This window comes from Brienomyrus brachyistius, chromosome 12 (assembly GCF_023856365.1).
Source record: "Brienomyrus brachyistius isolate T26 chromosome 12, BBRACH_0.4, whole genome shotgun sequence".
Taxonomy (NCBI): domain Eukaryota; kingdom Metazoa; phylum Chordata; class Actinopteri; order Osteoglossiformes; family Mormyridae; genus Brienomyrus; species Brienomyrus brachyistius.
In genome coordinates, this window is record NC_064544.1 from 15,651,676 (window position 1) to 15,673,811 (window position 22,136).

The 22,136-nt window shown below is 41.4% G+C and overlaps 3 protein-coding genes and 1 long non-coding RNA gene across 4 annotated transcripts; all 4 read right to left on the reverse strand.

Moving 5' to 3' along the window:
* Window positions 1–1,776: 1,776 nt before the first annotated feature.
* Window positions 1,777–7,956, reverse strand: si:ch211-63p21.8 (kelch-like protein 33). The gene is made up of 4 exons (XM_048970885.1): window positions 6,940–7,956; window positions 5,186–6,134; window positions 4,904–5,074; window positions 1,777–4,693 (listed from the first exon to the last, which is right to left on the reverse strand). Exons 1-4 carry the CDS (start codon window positions 7,769–7,771, stop codon window positions 4,174–4,176), a joined length of 2,472 nt encoding a protein of 823 aa, XP_048826842.1. The 5' UTR covers window positions 7,772–7,956; the 3' UTR covers window positions 1,777–4,173.
* Window positions 7,957–8,556: 600 nt separating this feature from the next.
* LOC125705228 (apolipoprotein L3-like) lies at window positions 8,557–10,528 on the reverse strand. The gene is made up of 4 exons (XM_048971671.1): window positions 10,502–10,528; window positions 10,262–10,283; window positions 10,104–10,143; window positions 8,557–9,459 (listed from the first exon to the last, which is right to left on the reverse strand). The coding sequence occupies exons 1-4, from the start codon at window positions 10,526–10,528 to the stop codon at window positions 8,631–8,633; spliced, it is 918 nt and encodes a 305-aa protein (XP_048827628.1). The 3' UTR covers window positions 8,557–8,630.
* Window positions 10,529–10,969: 441 nt separating this feature from the next.
* LOC125704871 (uncharacterized) lies at window positions 10,970–12,278 on the reverse strand. The gene is made up of 3 exons (XR_007381268.1): window positions 12,154–12,278; window positions 11,666–11,709; window positions 10,970–11,096 (listed from the first exon to the last, which is right to left on the reverse strand). It is a non-coding gene; the product is annotated as an uncharacterized LOC125704871 (long non-coding RNA).
* A 3,144-nt stretch (window positions 12,279–15,422) lies between these two features.
* On the reverse strand, window positions 15,423–18,345 carry LOC125704849 (apolipoprotein L3-like). The gene is made up of 4 exons (XM_048970983.1): window positions 18,285–18,345; window positions 17,258–17,282; window positions 17,091–17,130; window positions 15,423–16,684 (listed from the first exon to the last, which is right to left on the reverse strand). Exons 1-4 carry the CDS (start codon window positions 18,324–18,326, stop codon window positions 15,823–15,825), a joined length of 969 nt encoding a protein of 322 aa, XP_048826940.1. The 5' UTR covers window positions 18,327–18,345; the 3' UTR covers window positions 15,423–15,822.
* Between the last annotated feature and the right edge of the window lie 3,791 nt (window positions 18,346–22,136).

Here is a 22,136-nt window from a genome sequence, read left to right on the forward strand (position 1 = left end):
TAAATAGGTTAATAGGGTCATTTATATTGATTAATTTATTCATGAATCAACATGTTCATATAGCTAATGACAGAGGTGGAAAGTTAAGGTTCAGAAAGTACAAATCCAAACGAAGGTTATGTTTCAACCAACCAGCTCAGTACTCTTATATTCAACTAGCTGGCTACAGTGGGGCAAAAAAGTATTTGGTCAGCCACCGATTGTGCAAGTTCTCCCACTGAAAATGATGGCAGAGGTCAGTAATTTTCATCATAGGTACACTTCAACTGTGAGAGACAGAATGTGAAAAAAAAATCCATGAATTCACATGGTAGGATTTTTAAAGAATTTATTTGTAAATTAGGGTGGAAAATAAGTATTTGGTCAATAACAAAAATTCAACTCAATACTTTGTAACATAACCTTTGTTGGCAATAACAGAGGTCAAACGATTACTATAGGTCTTTACCAGGTTTGCACACACAGTAGCTGGTATTTTGGCCCATTCCTCCATGCAGATCTTCTCGAGAGCAGTGATGTTTTGGGGCTGTCGCCGAGCAACACGGACTTTCAACTCCCTCCACAGATTTTCTATGGGGTTGAGGTCTGGAGACTGGCTAGGCCACTCCAGGACTTTCAAATGCTTCTTACGGAGCCACTCCTTTGTTGCCCGGGCAGTGTGTTTGGGATCATTGTCATGTTGGAAGACCCAGCCACATTTCATCTTCAAAGCTCTCACTGATGGAAGGAGGTTTTGGCTCAAGATCTCACGATACATGGCCCCATTCATTCTTTCCTTAACACGGATCAGTCGTCCTGTCCCCTTAGCAGAAAAACAGCCCCAAAGCATGATGTTTCCCCCCCCATGCTTCACAGTAGGTATGGTGTTCTTGGGATGCAACTCAGTATTCTTCTTCCTCCAAACACGACGAGTTGAGTTTAGACCAAAAAGTTCTACTTTGGTTTCATCTGACCACATGACATTCTCCCAATCCTCTGCTGTATCATCCATGTGCTCTCTGGCAAACTTCAGACGGGCCTGGACATGCACTGGCTTCAGCAGCGGAACACGTCTGGCACTGCAGGATTTGATTCCCTGCCGTTGTAGTGTGTTACTGATGGTGACCTTTGTTACTTTGGTCCCAGCTCTCTGCAGGTCATTCACCAGGTCCCCCCGTGTGGTTCTGGGATTTTTGCTCACCGTTCTCATGATCATTTTGACCCCACGGGATGAGATCTTGCGTGGAGCCCCAGATCGAGGGAGATTATCAGTGGTCTTGTATGTCTTCCATTTTCTGATAATTGCTCCCACAGTTGATTTTTTCACACCAAGCTGCTTGCCTATTGTAGATTCACTCTTCCCAGTGTGGTGCAGGTCTACAATTCTTTTCCTGGTGTCCTTCGAAAGCTCTTTGGTCTTGGCCATAGTGGAGTTTGGAGTCTGACTGTTTGAGGCTGTGGACAGGTGTCTTTTATACAGATAATGAGTTCGAACAGGTGCCATTAAGACAGGTAACGAGTGGAGGACAGAAAAGCTTCTTAAAGAAGACGTTACAGGTCTGTGAGAGCCAGAGATTTTCCTTGTTTGAATTGACCAAATACTTATTTTCCACCCTAATTTACAAATAAATTCTTTAAAAATCCTACCATGTGAATTCATGGATTTTTTTTTCACATTCTGTCTCTCACAGTTGAAGTGTACCTATGATGAAAATTACTGACCTCTGCCATCATTTTCAGTGGGAGAACTTGCACAATCGGTGGCTGACCAAATACTTTTTTGCCCCACTGTATAGGAAAACCTTGGTCGGGATTTGTGTTTTCCGGACCTGAACTTTCCATCTCTGGATAATTCCCATGTTAGTATAGACTATCCCTAATCTGTAAAGCAATATTATAATGTGTGTGGAGGGGGTCTCTGCTCCGTCTCTCTATCCACCAAGGGGACCCTGAACTGAAAAAGGCTAAAGGCCCCTGAAATAAAGAAATGATTGAGATAGAAGATAAGCATGGGGTGAATCAGACATATTGATGACCAATATACCCCATAGAGATGATCCCAGCCCTGACAGAGTTCAAAGAGTATTTTGTTGTCACAGAAGTCAACTTGCATGCATTTTTCATAAACAATGTCCACCAGATTCATATTAAACAGTGGAAATATAAATAAAGTGTATACGGAGCCGAATGATTCATTCAGGGAAGTGTTCTGCCATAACATGCAGTCTTCCATATATAGCATCACTTATTCACAGTTGTTTATATTCATATATTCCATACATCCTTCCACGTCTGCAAAAGAGATATAGTTTCCTAAAGGTACTCTTGCCATTGGGCAAGTATTAGCTGACCCAAGGATTCAATATATATCTCCCCACTTGAAAGCTGTGCTCACAATATCATCCATAGCCAGACTGGTTTGATGGGACTCGAAGTTGTACACCTTGCAGAAAATGCCTTTCATAGAGAAAGATATAGGTACTGTTCCTTTTATTATTATCTTGGTTTATCCATGATCGTTTCTTCCTTTACAACATCCCAAATCTTTCTATCCTAAGTATGAGTCCCTGCAGAACATCTGGCAGGACCTGGCACGTATGTAGGAGTGGAGGAGCGATATTTCATTGGCGGTCAACGGGAAAAGCTAAATGAGACTCATGGAGGGACAGCAATAAATAATCTGCACAGTGAAGAATGTACAGACAAACAAATCGGGCCCTGGATTGTGAAAAGGGAGCAGAAATTGGCTGCAGACCTGGACACTGTGGTCTATGTGCTTTTTCTTAATCCCACGTAAATAACTTTAAAATTGGTAATAAATGACATGGTGAAGCAAATGAAGCAGTTGTCACTCATTTTCTTCTATTCTATGGTTCCCAGTATGCACCCTGCAATATCAAAGTGTTTTTGTTGGCATTATCATATAAAACTCTTTCAGCACCATCATTCTCATTGATTTGATTTCTGCAGATTACTTGACAGAATATATACAGCACAGAATACTTACTTGTTACCATATACGTTAAATGCGAAACACTTTCTTTTAAGATATATAATGACAAACATCCATCCACCCATCCATTTTCCAAACCGCTTATCCTACTGGGTCACGGGGGGTCCGGAGCCTATCCCGGAAGCAATGGGCACGAGGCAGGGAACAACCCAGGATGGGGGGCCAGCCCATCGCAGTAATGACAAACATATAAATATGAAATAAATCCATCACATTATAATGGACAAATGATACAGTTTACTTTACAAGATACAAGATTACTTTATTTAGATTTTAAAAATTACTTCCATATCATACTTCCATATGAGCTTCCATATCGAAGAAAAACAAGTACGTTTTTGCCCTATCATTACTAAATAGGACACTGCAAGCTAAATTGTTGCCACTAGGGGGTGGTGCGCTACATCACAGGAATAAATACGAAGACTATATACAGATGCAGAGAGAACGAAACCGAGCTTATCTTTGAGATAAAGTGGCTGTGATGTGGAAGTAGGATATTATTAATGAGAGGGCATATGTATACCGGCAACTCTCGACTGGCAACCAACTTAAGTAAATCAGTAACCACCATTAAAGGAAGCACAAAATGGTAACATACACCTGTAAGTAAATATACAGGTTATCTTTTAAATTATATTATATATCTTCATTAGTAATTAGTACTACTATATTTTTGGAGTATGTTTATGTTTGTTTATGTTTGTTTAGGTGTTTTGAATATTAAAGGTAAATCCCAGTTAAACAAAATCTGACATACCTAATGCTTTGTAGAAGGGATTACTTACGTCAGTCAAGAAATTCCTGAGCAACCTTGAGATATAAAGACTGATTATAATATAAGGGCTGGGTACATATTTGCAGAAGGCTTTGAATGTACGAAACAGAGGAGGACAGCAGAAGGGTGTGTATGCTGGTGAAAGACAAACAAGTCAGTATGTCATCATTGTAATGAAGCAAATAATGTGAGACGAATAAACTGGTTGTGGCCACAGGTGTCAGAGGGGCATGGATACCTTGGCAGATTCAGGGGGCCCAGCACTCTCTATGGGCCCCAAAACAGGCTGTGGGGTCCCCCTTCAGTCGGCAAATTCCATCGACCATGGGCGACATTTTGCCAGGAGGCCAAGGATTTCTAGCTACTCCCCCTTGTGGGTGTCTGGGTGCGTGGGGGATACTTATCAGCTTCTTAAGTGTGGTGGCAGCCGGAGCACACAGGCTCGTATATCTGTTTTGGGTCCGGGCATTCTGCCCATGTTCTCCCAGTGGAGACTTGCAGGGTCATACCGATGCAGTAGTGCAGACTCACTGTAATCCTCTTGGCTGTAGCCTCCCAGGATGTAGATTTTACCTTCGAGAACCGCGGAGGCAGCACCCACGTGGGGTATGGGGAGAGAAGGGATGGAACTCCAGCAGTCTGTCATTGGGTCATAACTCTCACAGAATAGCTGGTCTGTGTAGAATTTACGCAGGTTGCAAATTCCCCCAGCTACATACAGCCGGCAAGCCAGTTTCTCCATGCAGTGCTCGGCTCGATCTTGACTCATGTCACTCAGGTAGGTGGTTCCTCTTTCTGGTTGGTAGAGGGACATAGACACTAGGCACTGGTACTTGCAGTTGAATCCCCCTGATATGAAGATCTCTCCTTCCCAAACTGTAGCTGCATACCCACTGGAGGCTTGATCAAGAGGATGAGCAAAGCTGAAACAGTTAGAGTCAAAAAGGGAGAATCTTTAAAGTGTATGTTACTGAAATGATTTGTTTTACCTAATTAGAAAGAAGCATCACATTTTATTATAGCTGTTTTTAATTGATGCCCAGCAAGAAGATTTTTGCAACTATCTGAATCCATCGCAACTTAAACTCAAGGCCTGCTCCTCGACCTCTTCCAATTCTGTATGTTCAGCCTACCTCCAGTGGTTTTTATGAGGACAGTAGCATTCTACAGTGGCTAAGTTAGTGTTGATTTCCTTGTCTCCTCCAATGGCGTACAGCTTTTCCCCTTGAACCACTAGTGAGAAGTTGCTGCGGAACTCATGCATATCTGCCAGCCTCTGCCAGGTGTTCTGTGCAGGATCATACCTGGGCAGGAGAAATTTGTGAAATGATTAGATAGATAGATAGATAGATAGATAGATAGATAGATAGATAGATAGATAGATAGATCATATAACTGATTACTATTCCTCTTACCTGTAGGCTGATTTGAGAGTGTTGCCCTTTGCATAATAGTCACACCCCCCAGCAATGTATACCTGACCTCCAAGGACAGCCAATCCATGTCGGAATCGGGCAGAATCTGGCATTTCCCCCAGTAACCTCCACTCTACCTCTTTCACTAGCCCAGTTCGGCTGCGCAGGGAGTTAATGAACCACAGCTGTCTACTTGGTAGGCGTTGCCCAAAATCCGAGTCTAGTTGGTCTCCTCCGACAACCAGCAGGGTGTCCTTTGGATGGCGGACTCTGCACTTTTGTAGAGAATCAGATAAGCCAAACCCAAACTCCTTCAATGCCGCACCATACAGGTCCACCTCTTTCTCACCATCGCACTCCATACGTAGGTTGATGGCTCGCACCTCTCTGAACTCCCGGAACGTCATCAATGGGAACCGTACCGCTGTCATGAGTTGCTTAGCTAACCCTAATCTCTCTTTAGGGTTGGCTTCAATCCATGCCACTATTGCTCGAAACACAGCCAGTTCAGAGGGTACACAGAGGGAGTCAGAGCTGGAGTATTCATAAAGTTTCTCTGGAGGCAAGTCAAGAAACTTAGCAGTGGCTGCCACTTCTGGAAAACACCTCAAAATGAAGTCTTCTGCTAGCTCTTGTAGTGCAGGCATCCCATAAGCTTCAGCAAAAGAGGCCACATCCAGACACGAGTCTGCATCTATCTCTCTGTGCAAAAAATCAAGACATAGGGATAGAGCGGGTTGTATCTGGAGCTGGAGGGCAGTACAGGTAAGCTGGAAAATGGTATCCCAGCCAAGTGGCAAAGTCCCAGAGTAGGAGCAGTTAACGAGGGTTTCCAGCTCCTCAGAGCCCAGGCACAGGAGTGTGATAGTCGGCTGATGGGATTCTCTCATGCCACTGGTGAACATCGCACGGAAATAGTCACTGGAGGCAGCCAGGATCACGCGGTGTGCTAAGGCATAAGATAAGGGGAGAAGGCAGTAACCAGGAGATTCAGGAACAAACATAAAAAATGTTTTGTAAAAACGAGAAAAAAGGCTAAGAATACAAAGGGTCAAGAAAAAAATAAGAGCAAAACCGTAATTATGTTACTTATAGAATGTAGTGTGAAAGGAAATATGGAATATAACTATATGAACATCTCAGCAGTTCCAGCTTTATGTCTATGCCCGAGATGGGCAACCATGATCCTGGAGTGCTGCTATCCAGCAGGTTTACTATCCTACCTTGATCTCATGCAGAGAGTAACTCATCAGGTAGGACAGAAAACCTGCTGCATACTGGCACTCCAGGATCAGGCTTGCCTGCCCCTGGTCTATGCTGTATGTCAGTGCTTCCCAATCCAGTCCTCGGGGATCTCCAGACAGTCCACGTCTTTGCTCCCTCCTAACTTCTGACCTTCTACTGTGTGTAGCCCTAGGCAGAGCTATACTAGAATTCTCTTGAGGGATTATGTAAGAAAGAAGCTAATGCTGTGTGATAGGGCAGAGTAACAATAGAGATGTGACAGCTGAGAGAAGTAGGGAAAAGTATCACTGAATAACAATAATAAAACAAAGGACTTATAATGAAGATGTAGCTCTGGCCTGTAAGTAACCATGGGAGAGAGGACTGAACTGCATCTAAACCAGATAATCAAACACCTTAAATATTCTGTTTAACGTTTCATATAAAACAACTAATAGGCAAAGCATTTTCAGCATTAAAAAGTCTGTTCAAATTCTGTGGAACTGCCTCATGATATCGGTTATACTCACCATGAAGGCTTTGGCCTTCAGCTTCCAGCTCCACATCACAACCCACCTTCTCCATCCATAGCTGCCTGATGCAATGAAGACTCTCTTTAAGTTTTCTTTCTATTTTTCTCTCCCTTTGCACCTCCTCTACTTTGAATTGCTGCTCCTCTTTCTCACTGCAGAGCTCCAGCACTCTGGAAGCCTCCAGTGCACAAGCTGCAGCCTGAACCTGAGCTACTCTGTGGCCAGTGAGCCCCAGAATAGTGCCAGTATAGGCAAATTCCACTACGGAAGCAAGACCTGCAAATTCCACCTCTGGACCCAGAGATACACACAGCTCCTCGTCGGGGCAACTCAGGTCAGCTTCACTCTGTTCCTTCTGGGCATTTTTTGCCTTGTCCCTTTGTTGTACCTGCTGACGGAGCAGGGTGCTAACGGCAGCCATGACAGAGGAGTGAGTGCATAGCCGTCTACCATCTGCAGTGCTAAGAGTCAGGTCTGTAAGGACCAGAGATTCCTTGAACTCTTTCAGAGCCTGGAAAATCTCCACAGTGTATGATTGTTTGTAGTATGTCTTGGTCTCCAACTCCTCCTCCTCCTCCTCCTCCTCCTCTCCTTGTTCTTCACATTCGGTTGCATTTTCCGCTTCATTTTTCTTCCTTTCTGTTTTACTCTTGATGTTTGACTCTTTCACTCCCATTCTGTGGCTGTTATAAGCCTTGATCCATTGCAGTCTCCTGTTTTCCGCCTCCAGTCCTTCACCCCCTTCTGCTTGCATTTTCCTCCTTCGTTCTTTTTCTGCTTTCCACTTTTCCTCCCATTCCTTTGGTAAATGATGTTCGTTTATATCCATTCCTGAGTTATAGCAACCGAAAACTGCTTAAGAATACTTAACTGGGTATTACATGTTCAGACTTTCGCATTCTACTTTTGCCTGTCCTCAGTGTATTCAGATTCTCCCACAGTCAACACTAACTCAAGATATAAACAACCCACTAATTATAGAATCAGGGTCAGAGGATTCATTTCCAGTAGAATTTCGTAGAGTGCACACTTATATTACAACTCAGTTACATTATCAATCTCTTCTTAATTTAAATTCTCATTGTTTTATCATTAGTAGCCAATGCTACTATATAATTTAATATTATTTATTATACAATGTGACTCTATGTTGCTGTCCTGTTTATGTACAGTTAGGATGTAGTGAAAGGGTCATTGTCAAAACAATATGGCAGTTTTCTTTGTATCTAAACTTAAAGATATTTTGACAACAATTCATTATTTGTCATCAGACAACAAATTCAGGCAGAAACTTCGTGCAGCTCAGTACTTTAGTATTGGCTTAACTTTCATTTTCTTATGTTTTTTTTTTGAGAATTTGGTCCTTTAGTTATTTGCATACATTTATTTGCATAGTGAGCAACATAAAATATTGTTAAAATACAATTTACAGAAAAATAGTCATTTAAAAATAATAAAAAATAACCATAACTCAAGAATAAAAGTTACAGAAAATCATAAATTTAATTTCATTTGGTGATTATATTTCTCCTTTTATATAAATTAATTTCTTTTAATGAATCAAGAAACACTGAGGTCATAAATTATAAATAGATGTCAGTAAATCTCATAAAATTTCCCTTTCTCCTGTTAACTTTGTTCATTAACGTAATGAATAAAAAAAGCGGACATTGAGTGGATTAATGAGCTCAGTGTGTGTCTCCTTCACGAAGCGCCTTAGTGATTTCCCTCAGCTCATCCAGACCATCCTCTAACCGCTTGGCTGTCTCTCTGACCTCTGCTATGAACTTCACTGCAGCAGACTCTTTGTTAGCTCTATTTATGTTCTGGATCTCTTTGGCATCCTGGGCGATGAAGTACAAATCCAGAGCAACGAGGAGGTCAGAGAACGCCCCGGTAAGTACTCCTGCCACCTGCCCGGCTTTATGTGCTTTGACAGTCACCCTGCCCAAGTTGGCTGCTTGAACCATCTGAACTGCTTCAGGTACCAGACTCACCCCCAAGCCCATGCCCAGCCGACATCCAACCCGCTGAATATTAGCGTCTCTCTGGGGGGGCTCCTTCTCAATCTTTTTCTTGAGAGATCTTAGAATCTTTATGTTGTTGTTGAGGTCTGTCAGGCATCTACTGATGGGCTCGATCCAAATGGTGAAGTCCTGTATAATCTGTTCAATGTTCTTGCGATCCATTGATTCATTCACCATGTTGGTGATGTTGGAAACACCACTGGTCAACCCTCCAGAAAGCGCTGTGATGACTCCCACCTCTGTCACAGCCAGAGAAGCTCCCATGGTGACAGGGGCCAGGGCTAATCCAACCAGAGAGGCGACCCCTCCGATTGCACTCACCACCCCTCCTGTCAAGCTGCCCATGGTGGTACGATAGTGCACACGCTCCAGACCATCTGCAACTGCTCTCAGATCTTTGCCTTTCTGTTCTAAGATACCAATTGAGGATTCAAATAAGCTTAGGAATAAGGAAATGCCATTTTCTATCTGATTGTCTAACTTATTTGATCTGTAGAAAGAAAACAACAGGCAATTAACATACAGGTCGTGCTCTTATAAATAAATGTGATTTGATAACTTCACGAAACTGGACATAAAATTGAACCTAGAATTGGGTCTGTCTAGATGGATAAAGTGAGGTTATGTTTTAGTCTGGGGGTGGCATGGTGCAGTGGTTAGCCCTGCTGCCTCATACCTCTAAGCGCCCAGGTTCGAGTCTCTGCCTGGGTCACAGGTGTGTGGAGTTTGCATGTTCTCCCCATGTCGTCGTGGGGTTTCCTCCGGGTACTCCGGTTTTCCCCCCCACAGTCCAAAAACATGCTGAGGCTAATTGGAGTTGTTAAATTGCCCATAGGTGTGCATGTGTGAGTGAATGTTGTGTGAGTGTGCCCTGTGATGGGCTGCCCCCCCATCCTGGGTTGTTCCCTGTCTTCCCATTGTTTCTGGGATGGGCTCCGGACCCTCTGCGACCCAGTAGGATAAGTGGTTTGGAAAATGGATGGATGGATGGATAGATGTTTTAGTCTCATATTCATACATATCTACTCTGTCATTCATTTCTAAATGTATAATAGTTTCTCAAATGTATTTTACATATTTTACATGATTTTTATTTCAGGGGGCAATTTAAGTATTTAATTTACTGTAACTTACTCCTCTTCTGCAAATCCCTCATACACCCACTCATCATAGCCTGAAAGAGAAAAAAAATATTTAAAAAAAATTTCTAATTGAGGTAGTTTAATCTTAACATGAGTATGAGGCCTGTTTGGAAAGTGCTTTCTGGGTGGCAAGTTTTTAGATAGGATTACCTTTAACCTGGTAATTAATCTCCTAAAGACGAAAAAGAGAAATACTTTGACGTGATGTTTCTTACAATAAAATAAAAATCACAGGTGAAACTGATTTAATAAAAGTATTTTTTAGATACTCTCGGATTACTAATGATGAAATGACTGTAAATCAAAATAAGGACCCTATATAAAGTAAAGATAAGCATGTCCTCTACAGCAACAGATTGCGGGATTAAGAATGAATTTTCAAAGACTCACTGAACAATGTATTTGGATATTTTGCATCATCATACATCACACTAGTAATTACTTTTTAATAGTAATCAAGGATTTATTTTAGCATTTGCAATCCCATCTAAATTATATGTATGTGCAGGGTGGTGTCTCCTCACTGATTATGTAAAATATAATTACAAATATTTTCTTGATTTTCCAATAGCATGACACATCATTTCAGCCTAAGAAATTAAGTTTTAACCTGGCCACATCCCTGATGTCATTGTTTTATGTATTGAGTAAAGTTTGCCACAGTTTTTGAGAAGCAGAGAGCTAATAATAAGGATGGACAATAACAAATTATTATAATTATTGTTGTGGTTATTATTATTGTTGTTGTTATTATTAAAACCTTTTGGGAATCAGAGAACTAATAACAAGGATGGACTAAGAGAATGTGAATAATAAGATATGCAAGTATATATCACAAATCTCAGCACTTCTGTGCACCACAAAGTAGAGGATGGGGAACATGGCAAATTTAGTCTGACTATTACAAATAACATAAATAAGTTAATTTTAATAATTATGCACTTACGGCTTGATTTTTCAGAGCAGTGGTGTCCTCCGAACTCTCCTTCGGGTAACAAGCAGAGTGTAGAAAATCTCAGTCTGTGAAACACTTTTGACTGGTAGTGTGCATTGCACTAGTTATTACTTTTTATTAATAATCAGATTTAGTTTAGCATTTGCAATACCACCTAAATTATATGTATGTGCAGGGTGGTGTCTCCCCAGTATCTATGTACAACTTAGTATATTTCCTTGATATTCCAATCACATGACACGTGATTTTAGCCTAAGAAATGAAATTTCTATAATCTGTCCACATTCCCGATGCCAGTGTCATAAGTACTGAGATAAGCTTGCTACAGTCTTTGAGAAGCAGAGAACTAATAACAAGGATGAACAATATTCTTCTTATTATTATTATTCTTATTATTAAAACCTTTGGGGAAGCAGAACTAATAATAAGGATGGACTAAAGGACTATGCAATATGCAATATACTGTAACTATGCATCACCAATTCCCGGACTTCTGAGTGCCACAGAGTAAAGGCTGGGTAGCATGGCAAACAGAATCTCACTAATACAAATAACATCATTCATTATGTTAAAGTTCATTTTAGTGATTATACACTTACGGATTGAATGCATGGAACGGTGGTGTCCTCTGAACTCTCCATTGCTGAAAAGTACAAGGATCCTGTGAGAGTTCATAACAGAAACTGAAAGGCACAACAATCATGTGACCAGCATTACCTTTGATCACTACAGTATTTTTTTATTCTAGTTTTCCATGTACATTAGTATGCATTTTTTCCCCCCGGAAGCCCAGCACTGTATCCTTAACGCAGCACAGAATTCTCCACCTCGGCTGGAATTTGTCTACTATAAACCAAAGTATGTCAGCTCTCCCAACTGTATTTCTAGTACACAAACATTTTAAATTTATGACAGAGTCCTTCATATGTACAGTGACAAGAGCATGAATATATGATATAGATATATAGAGGGTATTACCTTTTTGCTACAGATTACCGCTGTTGAAAACATCAAGTTACACTAACTCTGGTGAAGCGTCTCACATGGATCATGTGTCTATGTGTTTTCCCTTTAAGATGGTACCAACCTTAACACGAGCTGTGTTTCTCTCTGCGTCCAGGTAGGAATCAGGTCAAATGTTTCTTGTATTATCTAAGGACCTGTAATAAATGGTATGCAATAAAGGTATAACATCACTTCCCCGCTGGGACACGCTCCCCTCAGACAGACTGAGTGGCTACAACATGGCTGATTTAAGTCAGGGAATTGCAAAACAAATGATTATCTGTTTAAATTAAAAGCAACTGAACTCAACAGAGATCTGTGCAATTTACCAAAGGACCAGTGGACTACAGACATTGATATGTGGCCAGGAATCGGGTTTCCTGCATTTCCACAGCACCCTCCACAATTGTTGGCACCCTTGACAAAGATGTGTACTTAGGCTTATAATAAAATCTTTTTTATTGCAGTAGCATAATCTCACACTGAAAGTTGGCGAATACACAGAGAGGGATCTTTGGCTGTTCCTCTTTGCACAATTGCTCCACATCATCCAGAGTCTTGGGTCCTCCCTTATGAACTCTCCTCTTCAGCTCATCAGTTGATTTGTGTCTAGTGAAGCATTTCTCTGTTGACTTGGCCATATGTTTTGGATCGTTATCCTGCTGAAAGATCCAATGACGACCCATTTTCAGTTTTCTGGCAGAGGCCACCAGATTTTCATTTAACATGTCCTTGTATTTCAAAGAGGTCATGATGCCATGCACTCTGACAAGGTTCCCAGGGCCTTTGGAAGAGAAACAGGCCCACAGCATCACAGGTCCTCCTCCATGCTTAACAGTGGGCATGAGGTGCTTTTCCACATATTCATCCTTTGTTTAACGCCAGACCCACCTGGAGTGTTTGTTGCCAAAAAGTACAATCTTAGTCTCATCTGACCAAAGCAGTAACACATTAAAGTCCCAGTAGTATTGAGCAAACTCCAAACTCATTTACATTTGTGATTGTCGGACAGCAAAGACGTTTTCCTGGCATGCCTCCCAAACAACCTGTTGTCATGTAGATAGCCTCTAATGGTTGTTATGGAGACTTGGTGACCCCAAGATGCCACCCTTTGATGCAGTTCTCTAATAATGAGCTTTGGAGAATCTTTTACCTCCCTTACCATCCTCCTCACTGTGCATGCTGGCAAGATGAACTTGGGTCCTCATCCAGCTTTTTGTCACAGTTTCAGTTGTTTTAGACTTTAAGTTTAAGCAAGTAGCTATTTAGTAGCAATTCTTGATCCGAAGGCAGTTTCATCGATGCCGCCCTGGTCCAGCAGTGGGGGATCTCATCCTCATATACACTCTCATTCACCACACATACAAAATACAAAAATCAGCCATTACCATTGATAATAATCCCAATCGCCAATCCTTTCTCACCTGGGTGCCCAATTTTGTTCTTCTTATAGGGATTACAGGTAAGTGACCGTAGATCTCCGTGACAACATCGGAGAAGTAAGCATTTAACAATAAGTGGGCATTTAACAATAAGTGGGCATTTAACAATATTTAAACAGCAAAGAATAAGTAAGCAGTTATTTATAAGTGAATATTTAATATTGCCCTAGTATGTATATTATGTATAGTAATAAGTGTAATGATTGTCATGGACCATTCCGGGGACGCCCAATTGTAATCCCGTCAACCTGGCCCCTTCGAGGATTCCATCTGACAGAACACGCTCCCTCGGTAACTGAATTGAATTAGCCTCACGTGTTGAGAGCAGGATTTACTAGTGCGAGAGACGGTGCGTGAACATGCAGATTAACCAGGCTTGTTTATCACCAGCTAAGCGGCAGTAGTGAATGTCCATGTGCCAGTATTGTAGGAAGCTAGGACACTTTATTGCTTAGCGCTCAGTAAAAGGGCATACCCACCAGTAGGGAAGGGAATTCAGGTTGGCGTGGCCTCAGTTCTGTCATCTTCTCCAAGAAGAACCCTCTTCTCTGTGGTGATATCATTGGGGTTGCATCGGCAGTGAACAGCTGCCCTCATCAATTCTGGAGCCAGTTTCATCGGTGCCGCCCTGGTCCAGCAGTGGGGGATTCCCACCACTCCAGTGCGTGTGCCCATGGTGGCTCTGTCACTCACAGGAAGAAGGATGTCTACTGTGAGCATTCTGGTAAATCTCAGAATCATGTAGAAATGATATCCCTGATCGTTATTGACTCTCCCCAGGCTCCTTTGGTACTGGGGCACCTGAGATATAACCAGCAGATCAACTGGGAGAAAGGCATCATCATTGCCAGGGCTCCTCTGTGTCACTCTCAGCGTCTGTCCCAGTGTCAGACTCCTGATCTCTCTCAGGTACCTGTGGAATATCACAAGCTGCAGGGGGTGTTTAGTAAGTCCTGGGCTTCATGTCTTTGGCCTCATTGTCCGGATGATTGTGTCTAGGTTGAAAAGTGTGAATTCCATCCACGTTCTGTCTCCTTTTTGGGTTTTTCCCTTTCAGAAGGCACAGTCCAAATGGACCCCACTAAGGTGAAGGGGTTCCTGGGGGGGTGGGTGGGTTTGCATCTCTGTCACCTTTTTCACCTTTGACCCATGTGGAATGTGTGGGATTTTGAGGTCGCAGTGGTTCTGTGTTTGGCGTAATTTCCCCCTTTATAGTGTTGGTGTTTAGCCCCAATCTTTGGGTATAATTTATTAAGTATAATTGCCTATTGACCCATGGACATGCATATTATCTTGACCAGAGTATAAAAAAGCTGGTGGCAGTGTAACCCCATTTCCCAGCAATAACAATGGGGCTTTGGTTAGTTAATTTTTTTGTTACATTGCCATTAAATTTGCAAAGAGTTTCATTTTTCTTTAGATTGTACTGAACGCATTTGTATTCTCTCAGACTCATCACTGAGTTTCATTTTGTACAAATTTACATTTCACGTTTGGAACCCACAGAATTCCTTTTTATTGCCGTCTGTATATTTACAGTTAAAATCTAGTGAAAGGGTCATTGTCAAAACAATATGGCAATTTGGTCATGAATATGTACCATTTATCCCTAAAAAGCAAAAACAAGATCAAACTGCTCAGTTTCTGAAAGCACTGTTTGTGGTGCTGATTTCTGATAACCCAAACTCATGCCTTGATTCTTGATAGTGCATTAGATGGGACTCTGGCCTCACATCATTGTGAGTTTCTTTCTTAGCCATTGAACAAAATCAGTTCCGGGTGTATTGGGGTATTTAAATGCCCCACATTGTGTGAGTCTGTGTGCCCAATGATGGACCTGCAGCCTGTCAGGGTGCCTCCTGCCTCATTCCCTGTGCTCCTTGTAATAAGCTCCAGGGATGCAGTGATCCTGTGGCAGATAAACAGTTGCAAAAAAGAAATGGTGCTGGAAACTAAGCACCTCAAAATGAAAAGAAGTCAAAAGGAATCCAAAAACAGAGCTTATGATAGCTTAGGCATAAGGCTAGTTTGGAAAAGAGGTCGTTTTATTGAAGGAAAGTTGAGAATGTGAGGACATCAATGCAGTCCAGTACTTTTGTATTGGCCTCATTTTCATTTTCTTGCGTTTATTTCAGAATTTGGTCATCTGGTTATTTAAGACTTTTTCAATACATTTATTTACAAATTAAGAAGAACACAAAATGTCACTACAATAAAATCTACAACAAAATATTTGTAATATGTGTTAAGAATGTCATTGTGGCCTCTATTATATTTAAGCATTGCATAAAGAGTGCACATTGAGTTGATTATTGAGCTCTCTGAGCCCCACCTTCATTAAGCATATTCTCCAGTTTTTTCAGCTCATTCAGACCATCCTCTAACTGCCCGGCTGTCTTTCTGATCACTGCTATGAACTCAACTGCAGCAGACTTTTCCTCCTTTGGCGAATTAGTATTAGTTCCCCTCATGTTATGGATCTCTTTGGCATCATTAGCGATGAAATACACATCCAGAGCGATGAAGAGGCTAGAAAACACACCGGTGAAGACTCCCGCCACCTGCACAGCTCTAGATGCTTGAGCAGCTACCTTGCCCAGGTTGACCACCTGAACCAGCCGAACTATTTCAGGCACACCCCCAACCAGACTCCTTCCCAGCCGGGCTCCAACCTGCATCATATTATCGACATTCTGGGGGGATCCCCCCTCAGGTTTTTTTTTGGTGGATTTCAGCTTTTGCAGTTTCTCTATGTTTTCACTGAGCTCTCTCAGACATTCAGTGATGGGCTGCATCAAGTCTTCATAGTCCTTTATAAGTTTTTCAAAGTTCTTGCGATCCATTGACTCATTAACCATTTTGGTGATGTTGGAGACACCACTAGTCACCCCTCCGACAGTAGCTATGCCAAGTCCCACCCCAGTCACAGCCAGAGAAGCTCCAAAGGTGAAGGGGGCCAGGACTAATCCAACCACAGAGGTGACCCCTCCGATTACACTGACCACCCCCCCTGTCAAGCTGCCCACTGTGGTTCCAAAGTGAACACGCTCCAGACCATCTGCAAGCTCTCTCAAATCTTTGACTTTTTGCTCTAAGATGTCAACAGAGAACTTAAATAAAGTTAGGAATAAGGAAATGCTATTTTCTATCCGATTTTCTGTTTTAAATGACCTGTAGGAAGGAAACGAGAGGCAATGAACTTACAGATTGTGCTTTTATAAATACATCTGATATTCTTGATATAATTCATATCATACGGTATCCAATATCTCTAATGTCACTACACAGAGAAGGGCAACACGAAACTGGACATAAATTTGAACCTACAAATTTGTCTGTCTTGAAGTCAAGTTTTAATTTCATATTCATGCAAGTATTTTATTATTCATTTCTAAGTGTGTAATGGTTTTTATGTGTTTTACATATTTTCCTGTGACCCTGGCCAGGATAAGTGGTAAGAAGATTGATTGGATTTTAGATATTTGGCTAATTAGCTTTTACAAATTTCCTCTGCTGGGATATATTTTTTTCTCCATCACATTTTAATTTAAAAGCCAAATATAAGCGCTTAACTTACACCACATCTGCAGATTGCTTATCCATCCAGTCATCATAGCCTGAAAGAGGAAAAGTATATAAAAACACTGTATTTTCAATATCTAGTAATTTAACCTCAGTATAACTTGATTACTCGGCCTGTTTGGACATGGAAAACATGCTTTCTGGTTGGCAAGTTTTTATTACCTTTAACCAATATTTCATTAATCTCCTAAAGAAGAAAAAGAGAAATAATTAGTGTCTTACAATAAAATTATAGATACAGGTGAACCTGACTTAAGATGTTATGAGTGGTTTGAAAATAGTTTCAAATTACTAATGATGAAATGATTTAAAATCAATATAAGGACCCCAAAAAAGGTATCTTAAAAACTTAAACAAAAAAGATCATAAAAAAGTCACATCAATTTAAAATAGAAAAATGGTAACAATAGACTTGAGGTCAGGATTAATAAAGGTAATTAAATGATTTCCCTATTCGTGTGGGTGGAAATGTATGTTCAGCCTTGTTTAAGTTTCCTGTGTGGCAATAGACATGTCCTGTACGTAAAAGATAATGCAGACATCATGATTTAGAATGAATGTTCTAAGCATTGGAAAGTTGAGTGAACATTATAAATGAAAATATAAGTCAAATACAACAAGTTTACTTTGTAACACGGAAAGAGTACGTAACAGTGCATGTCTGACATACTATTAACCGATTGCATGGTGATAGTATTCTAGGCTGTCCTTTAACTTTAAATGCACTAGTTAACTCTTTCACCCCATGAAGCAGAGCAGTATTTAATGTCCCTCGCAGAAAGAATGCCTCAAATTTTCTCAGCTGTTATAACTGCTAGAGAAGCTTACCTTTATAAATCAAAGTGACATTTTCTTGCTAATAGAGGTACTCAAATTCTGAGCATATTGTAAATTTATTTGTTAGCAAAAAATATTCAATGTATTTTTAGTAAATGTTAAGTGGGTAACAAGCAACATGTGTGCAAAAACTTTTAGTAGTATACATTATAAAAACCTTTGGAGAAGCAGAGAACTAATAATAAGGATGGACTAAGGGACTTGCTAAGGTGATTTGCTAACTAATAAAACATGCAACTCTCCAATCCAAGGACATCTGAGTACCACAAAGTAGAGGCTGCTGAGCACAGCAAACAAAATCTCACTAATACAGATAACATAATTAACTTAATTTTAATGATTATACACTTACGGCTTGAATGTGCAGAGCAGTGTTGTCCTCCGAACTCTCCATTGCTGAAAAGTACAAGGATCCTGTGAGAGCTCATAACAGAAACTGAAAGGCACAACAATCATGTGACCAGCATTACCTTTGATCACTACAGTATTTTTCTATTCTAGTTTTCCATGTAGTTTGCATTTTTTCCCCCCGGAAGCCCAGTACTGTATCCTTAACGCAGCACAGAATTCTCCACTTCGGCTGGAATTTGTCTACTATAAACCAAAGTATATCAGCTCTCCCAACTGTATTTCTAGTACACAAATATTTTTAATTTATGACAGAGTCCTTCATATGTACACTGACAAGAGCATGAATATATGATATAGATATATAGAGGGTATTACCTTTTTGCTACAGATTACCGCTGTTGAAAACATCAAGTTACACTAACTCTGGTGAAGCGTCTCACATGGATCATGTGTCTATGTGTTTTCCCTTTAAGATGGTACCAACCTTAACAGGAGCTGTGTTTCTCTCTGCGTACAGGTAGGAATCAGGTCAACTGTTTCTTGTATTATCTAAGGACCTGTAATAAATGGTATGCAATAAAGGTATAACATCACTTCCCTGCTGGGACACGCCCCCCTCAGACAGACTGAGTGGCCACAAAATGGCTGATTTACTGTAAGTCAGGGAACTGCGAAACAAATGATTATCTGCATAAATTAAAAGCAATTGAACTCAACAGAGATCTGTACAATTTTCCAAAGGACCAGTGGACTACAGACATTGATATGTGGCCAGGAATCGGGTTTCCTGCATGTATATTTACAGCACCCTCCAAAATTATTGGCACCCTTGGTAAAGATGTGTACTTAGGCTTATAATAAAATCTTTTTCATTGCAGTAGCATAATCTCACACTGAAAGTTGGCGAATACACAGAGAGGGATCTTTGGCTGTTCCTCTTTGCACAATCGCTCCACATCATCCAGAGTCTTGGGTCCTCCTTCATGCACTCTCCTCTTCAGCTCACCCCGCAGATCTTCTATGGGATTTCGGTCTGGGGACTGAGCTGGCCCTGGAGGAAGGTTGATTTGTGTCTAGTGAAGCATTTCTCTGTTGACTTAGTCATATGTTTTGGATCGTTATCATGCTGAAAGATCCAATGATGACCCATTTTCAGTTTTCTGGCAGAGGCCACCAGATTTTCATTTAAAATGTCCTTGTATTTCAAAGAGGTCATGATGCCATGCACTCTGACAAGGTTCCCAGGGCCTTTGGAAGAGAAACATGCCCACAGCATCACAGGTCCTCCTCCATGCTTAACAGTGGGCATGAGGTGCTTCTCCGCATATTCATCCTTTGTTTAACGCCAGACCCACCTGGAGTGTTTGTTGCCAAAAAGTTCAATCTTAGTCTCATCTGACCAAAGCAGTAACACATTAAAGTCCCAGTAGTATTGAGCAAACTCCAAACTCATTTACATTTGTGATTGTCGGACAGCAAAGACGTTTTCCTGGCATGCCTCCCAAACAACCTGTTGCCATGTAGATAGCCTCTAATGGTTGTTATGGAGACTTGGTGACCCCAAGATGCCACCCTTTGATGCAGTTCTCTAATAATGAGCTTTGGAGAATCTTTTACCTCCCTTACCATCCTCCTCACTGTGCATGCTGGCTAGATGAACTTAGGTCCTCATCCAGCTTTTTGTCACAGTTTCAGTTGTTTTAGACTTTAAGATTAAGCAAGTAGCTATTTAGTAGCAATTCTTGATCCGAAGGCAGTTTCATCGATGCCGCCCTGGTCCAGCAGTGGGGGATCTCATCCTCATATACACTCTCATTCACCACACATACAAAATACAAAAATCAGCCATTACCATTGATAATAATCCCAATCCCCAATCCTTTCTCACCTGGGTGCCCAATTTTGTTCTTCTTATAGGGATTACAGGTAAGTGACCGTAGATCTCCGTGACAACATCGGAGAAGTAAGCATTTAACAATAAGTGGGCATTTAACAATAAGTGGGCATTTAACAATATTTAAACAGCAAAGAATAAGTAAGCAGTTATTTATAAGTGAATATTTAATATTGCCCTAGTATGTATATTATGTATAGTAATAAGTGTAATGATTGTCATGGACCATTCCGGGGACGCCCAATTGTAATCCCGTCAACCTGGCCCCTTCGAGGATTCCATCTGACAGGACACGCCCCCTCGGTAACTGAATTGAATTAGCCTTACGTGTTGAGAGCAGGATTTACTAGTGCGAGAGACAGTGCGAGAACAGGCAGATTAACCAGGCTTGTTTATCACCAGCTAAGCGGCAGTAGTGAATGTCCACGTGCCAGTATTGTAGGAAGCTAGGACACTTTATTGCTTAGCGCTCAGTAAAAGGGCATGCCCACCAGTAGGGAAGGGAATTCAGGTTGGCGTGGCCTCAGTTCTGTCATCTTCTCCAAGAAGAACCCTCTTCTCTGTGGTGATATCATTGGGGTTGCATCGGCAGTGAACAGCTGCCCTCATCAATTCTGGAGCCGAAGACAGATTCATCGGTGCCGCCCTGGTCCAGCAGTGGGGGATTCCCACCACTCCAGTGCGTGTGCCCATGGTGGCTCTGTCACTCACAGGAAGAAGGATGTCTACTGTGAGCATTCTGGTAAATCTCAGAATCATGTAGAAATGATATCCCTGATCGTTATTGACTCTCCCCAGGCTCCTTTGGTATTGGGACACCTGAGATATAACCAGCAGATCAACTGGGAGAAAGGCATCATCATTGCCAGGGCTCCTCTGTGTCACTCTCAGCGTCTGTCCCAGTGTCAGACTCCTGATCTCTCTCAGGTACCTGTGGAATATCACAAGTTGCAGGGGGTGTTTAGTAAGTCCTGGGCTTCATGTCTTTGGCCTCATTGTCCGGATGATTGTGTCTAGGTTGAAAAGTGTGAATTCCATCAACGTTCTGTCTCCTTTTTGGGTTTTTCCCTTTCAGAAGGCACAGTCCAAATGGACCCCACTAAGGTGAAGGGGTTCCTGGGGGGGGGTGGGTGGGTTTGCATCTCTGTCACCTTTTTCACCTTTGACCCATGTGGAATGTGTGGGATTTTGAGGTCGCAGTGGTTCTGTGTTTGGCGTAATTTCCCCCTTTATAGTGTTGGTGTTTAGCCCCAATCTTTGGGTATAATTTATTAAGTATAATTGCCTATTGACCCATGGACATGCATATTATCTTGACCAGAGTATAAAAAAGCTGGTGGCAGTGTAACCCCATTTCCCAGCAATAACAATGGGGCTTTGGTTAGTTAATTTTTTTGTTACATTGCCATTAAATTTGCAAAGAGTTTCATTTTTCTTTAGATTGTACTGAACGCATTTGTATTCTCTCAGACTCATCACTGAGTTTCATTTTGTACAAATTTACATTTCACGTTTGGAACCCACAGAATTCCTTTTTATTGCCGTCTGTATATTTACAGTTAAAATCTAGTGAAAGGGTCATTGTCAAAACAATATGGCAATTTGGTCATGAATATGTACCATTTATCCCTAAAAAGCAAAAACAAGATCAAACTGCTCAGTTTCTGAAAGCACTGTTTGTGGTGCTGATTTCTGATAACCCAAACTCATGCCTTGATTCTTGATAGTGCATTAGATGGGACTCTGGCCTCACATCATTGTGAGTTTCTTTCTTAGCCATTGAACAAAATCAGTTCCGGGTGTATTGGGGTATTTAAATGCCCCACATTGTGTGAGTCTGTGTGCCCAATGATGGACCTGCAGCCTGTCAGGGTGCCTCCTGCCTCATTCCCTGTGCTCCTTGTAATAAGCTCCAGGGATGCAGTGATCCTGTGGCAGATAAACAGTTCCAGAAAAGAA

What these genes read in the sequence shown, in the direction of transcription:
- si:ch211-63p21.8 (XM_048970885.1), bottom strand. Translation starts at nt 7,771, where the DNA reads ATGGATATAAACGAACATCATTTACCAAAGGAATGGGAGGAAAAGTGG. An exon ending in ACTCTCAAATCAGCCTACAG is followed by an intron (nt 5,075 to 5,185) that starts GTAAGAGGAATA and finishes TCTCCTGCCCAG; the next exon opens with GTATGATCCTGCACAGAACA. An exon ending in CCTCATAAAAACCACTGGAG is followed by an intron (nt 4,694 to 4,903) that starts GTAGGCTGAACA and finishes TAACTGTTTCAG; the next exon opens with CTTTGCTCATCCTCTTGATC.
- LOC125705228 (XM_048971671.1), bottom strand. Translation starts at nt 10,528, where the DNA reads ATGCAAAATATCCAAATACATTGTTCA. An exon ending in ATATCCAAATACATTGTTCA is followed by an intron (nt 10,284 to 10,501) that starts GTGAGTCTTTGA and finishes TTTCGTCTTTAG; the next exon opens with GAGATTAATTACCAGGTTAA. An exon ending in GAGGGATTTGCAGAAGAGGA is followed by an intron (nt 9,460 to 10,103) that starts GTAAGTTACAGT and finishes TTCTTTCTACAG; the next exon opens with ATCAAATAAGTTAGACAATC.
- LOC125704849 (XM_048970983.1), bottom strand. Translation starts at nt 18,326, where the DNA reads ATGGAGAGTTCGGAGGACAACACTGCTCTGCACATTCAAGCC. An exon ending in TAATGAAATATTGGTTAAAG is followed by an intron (nt 17,131 to 17,257) that starts GTAATAAAAACT and finishes TTCCTCTTTCAG; the next exon opens with GCTATGATGACTGGATGGAT. An exon ending in AAGCAATCTGCAGATGTGGT is followed by an intron (nt 16,685 to 17,090) that starts GTAAGTTAAGCG and finishes TCCTTCCTACAG; the next exon opens with GTCATTTAAAACAGAAAATC.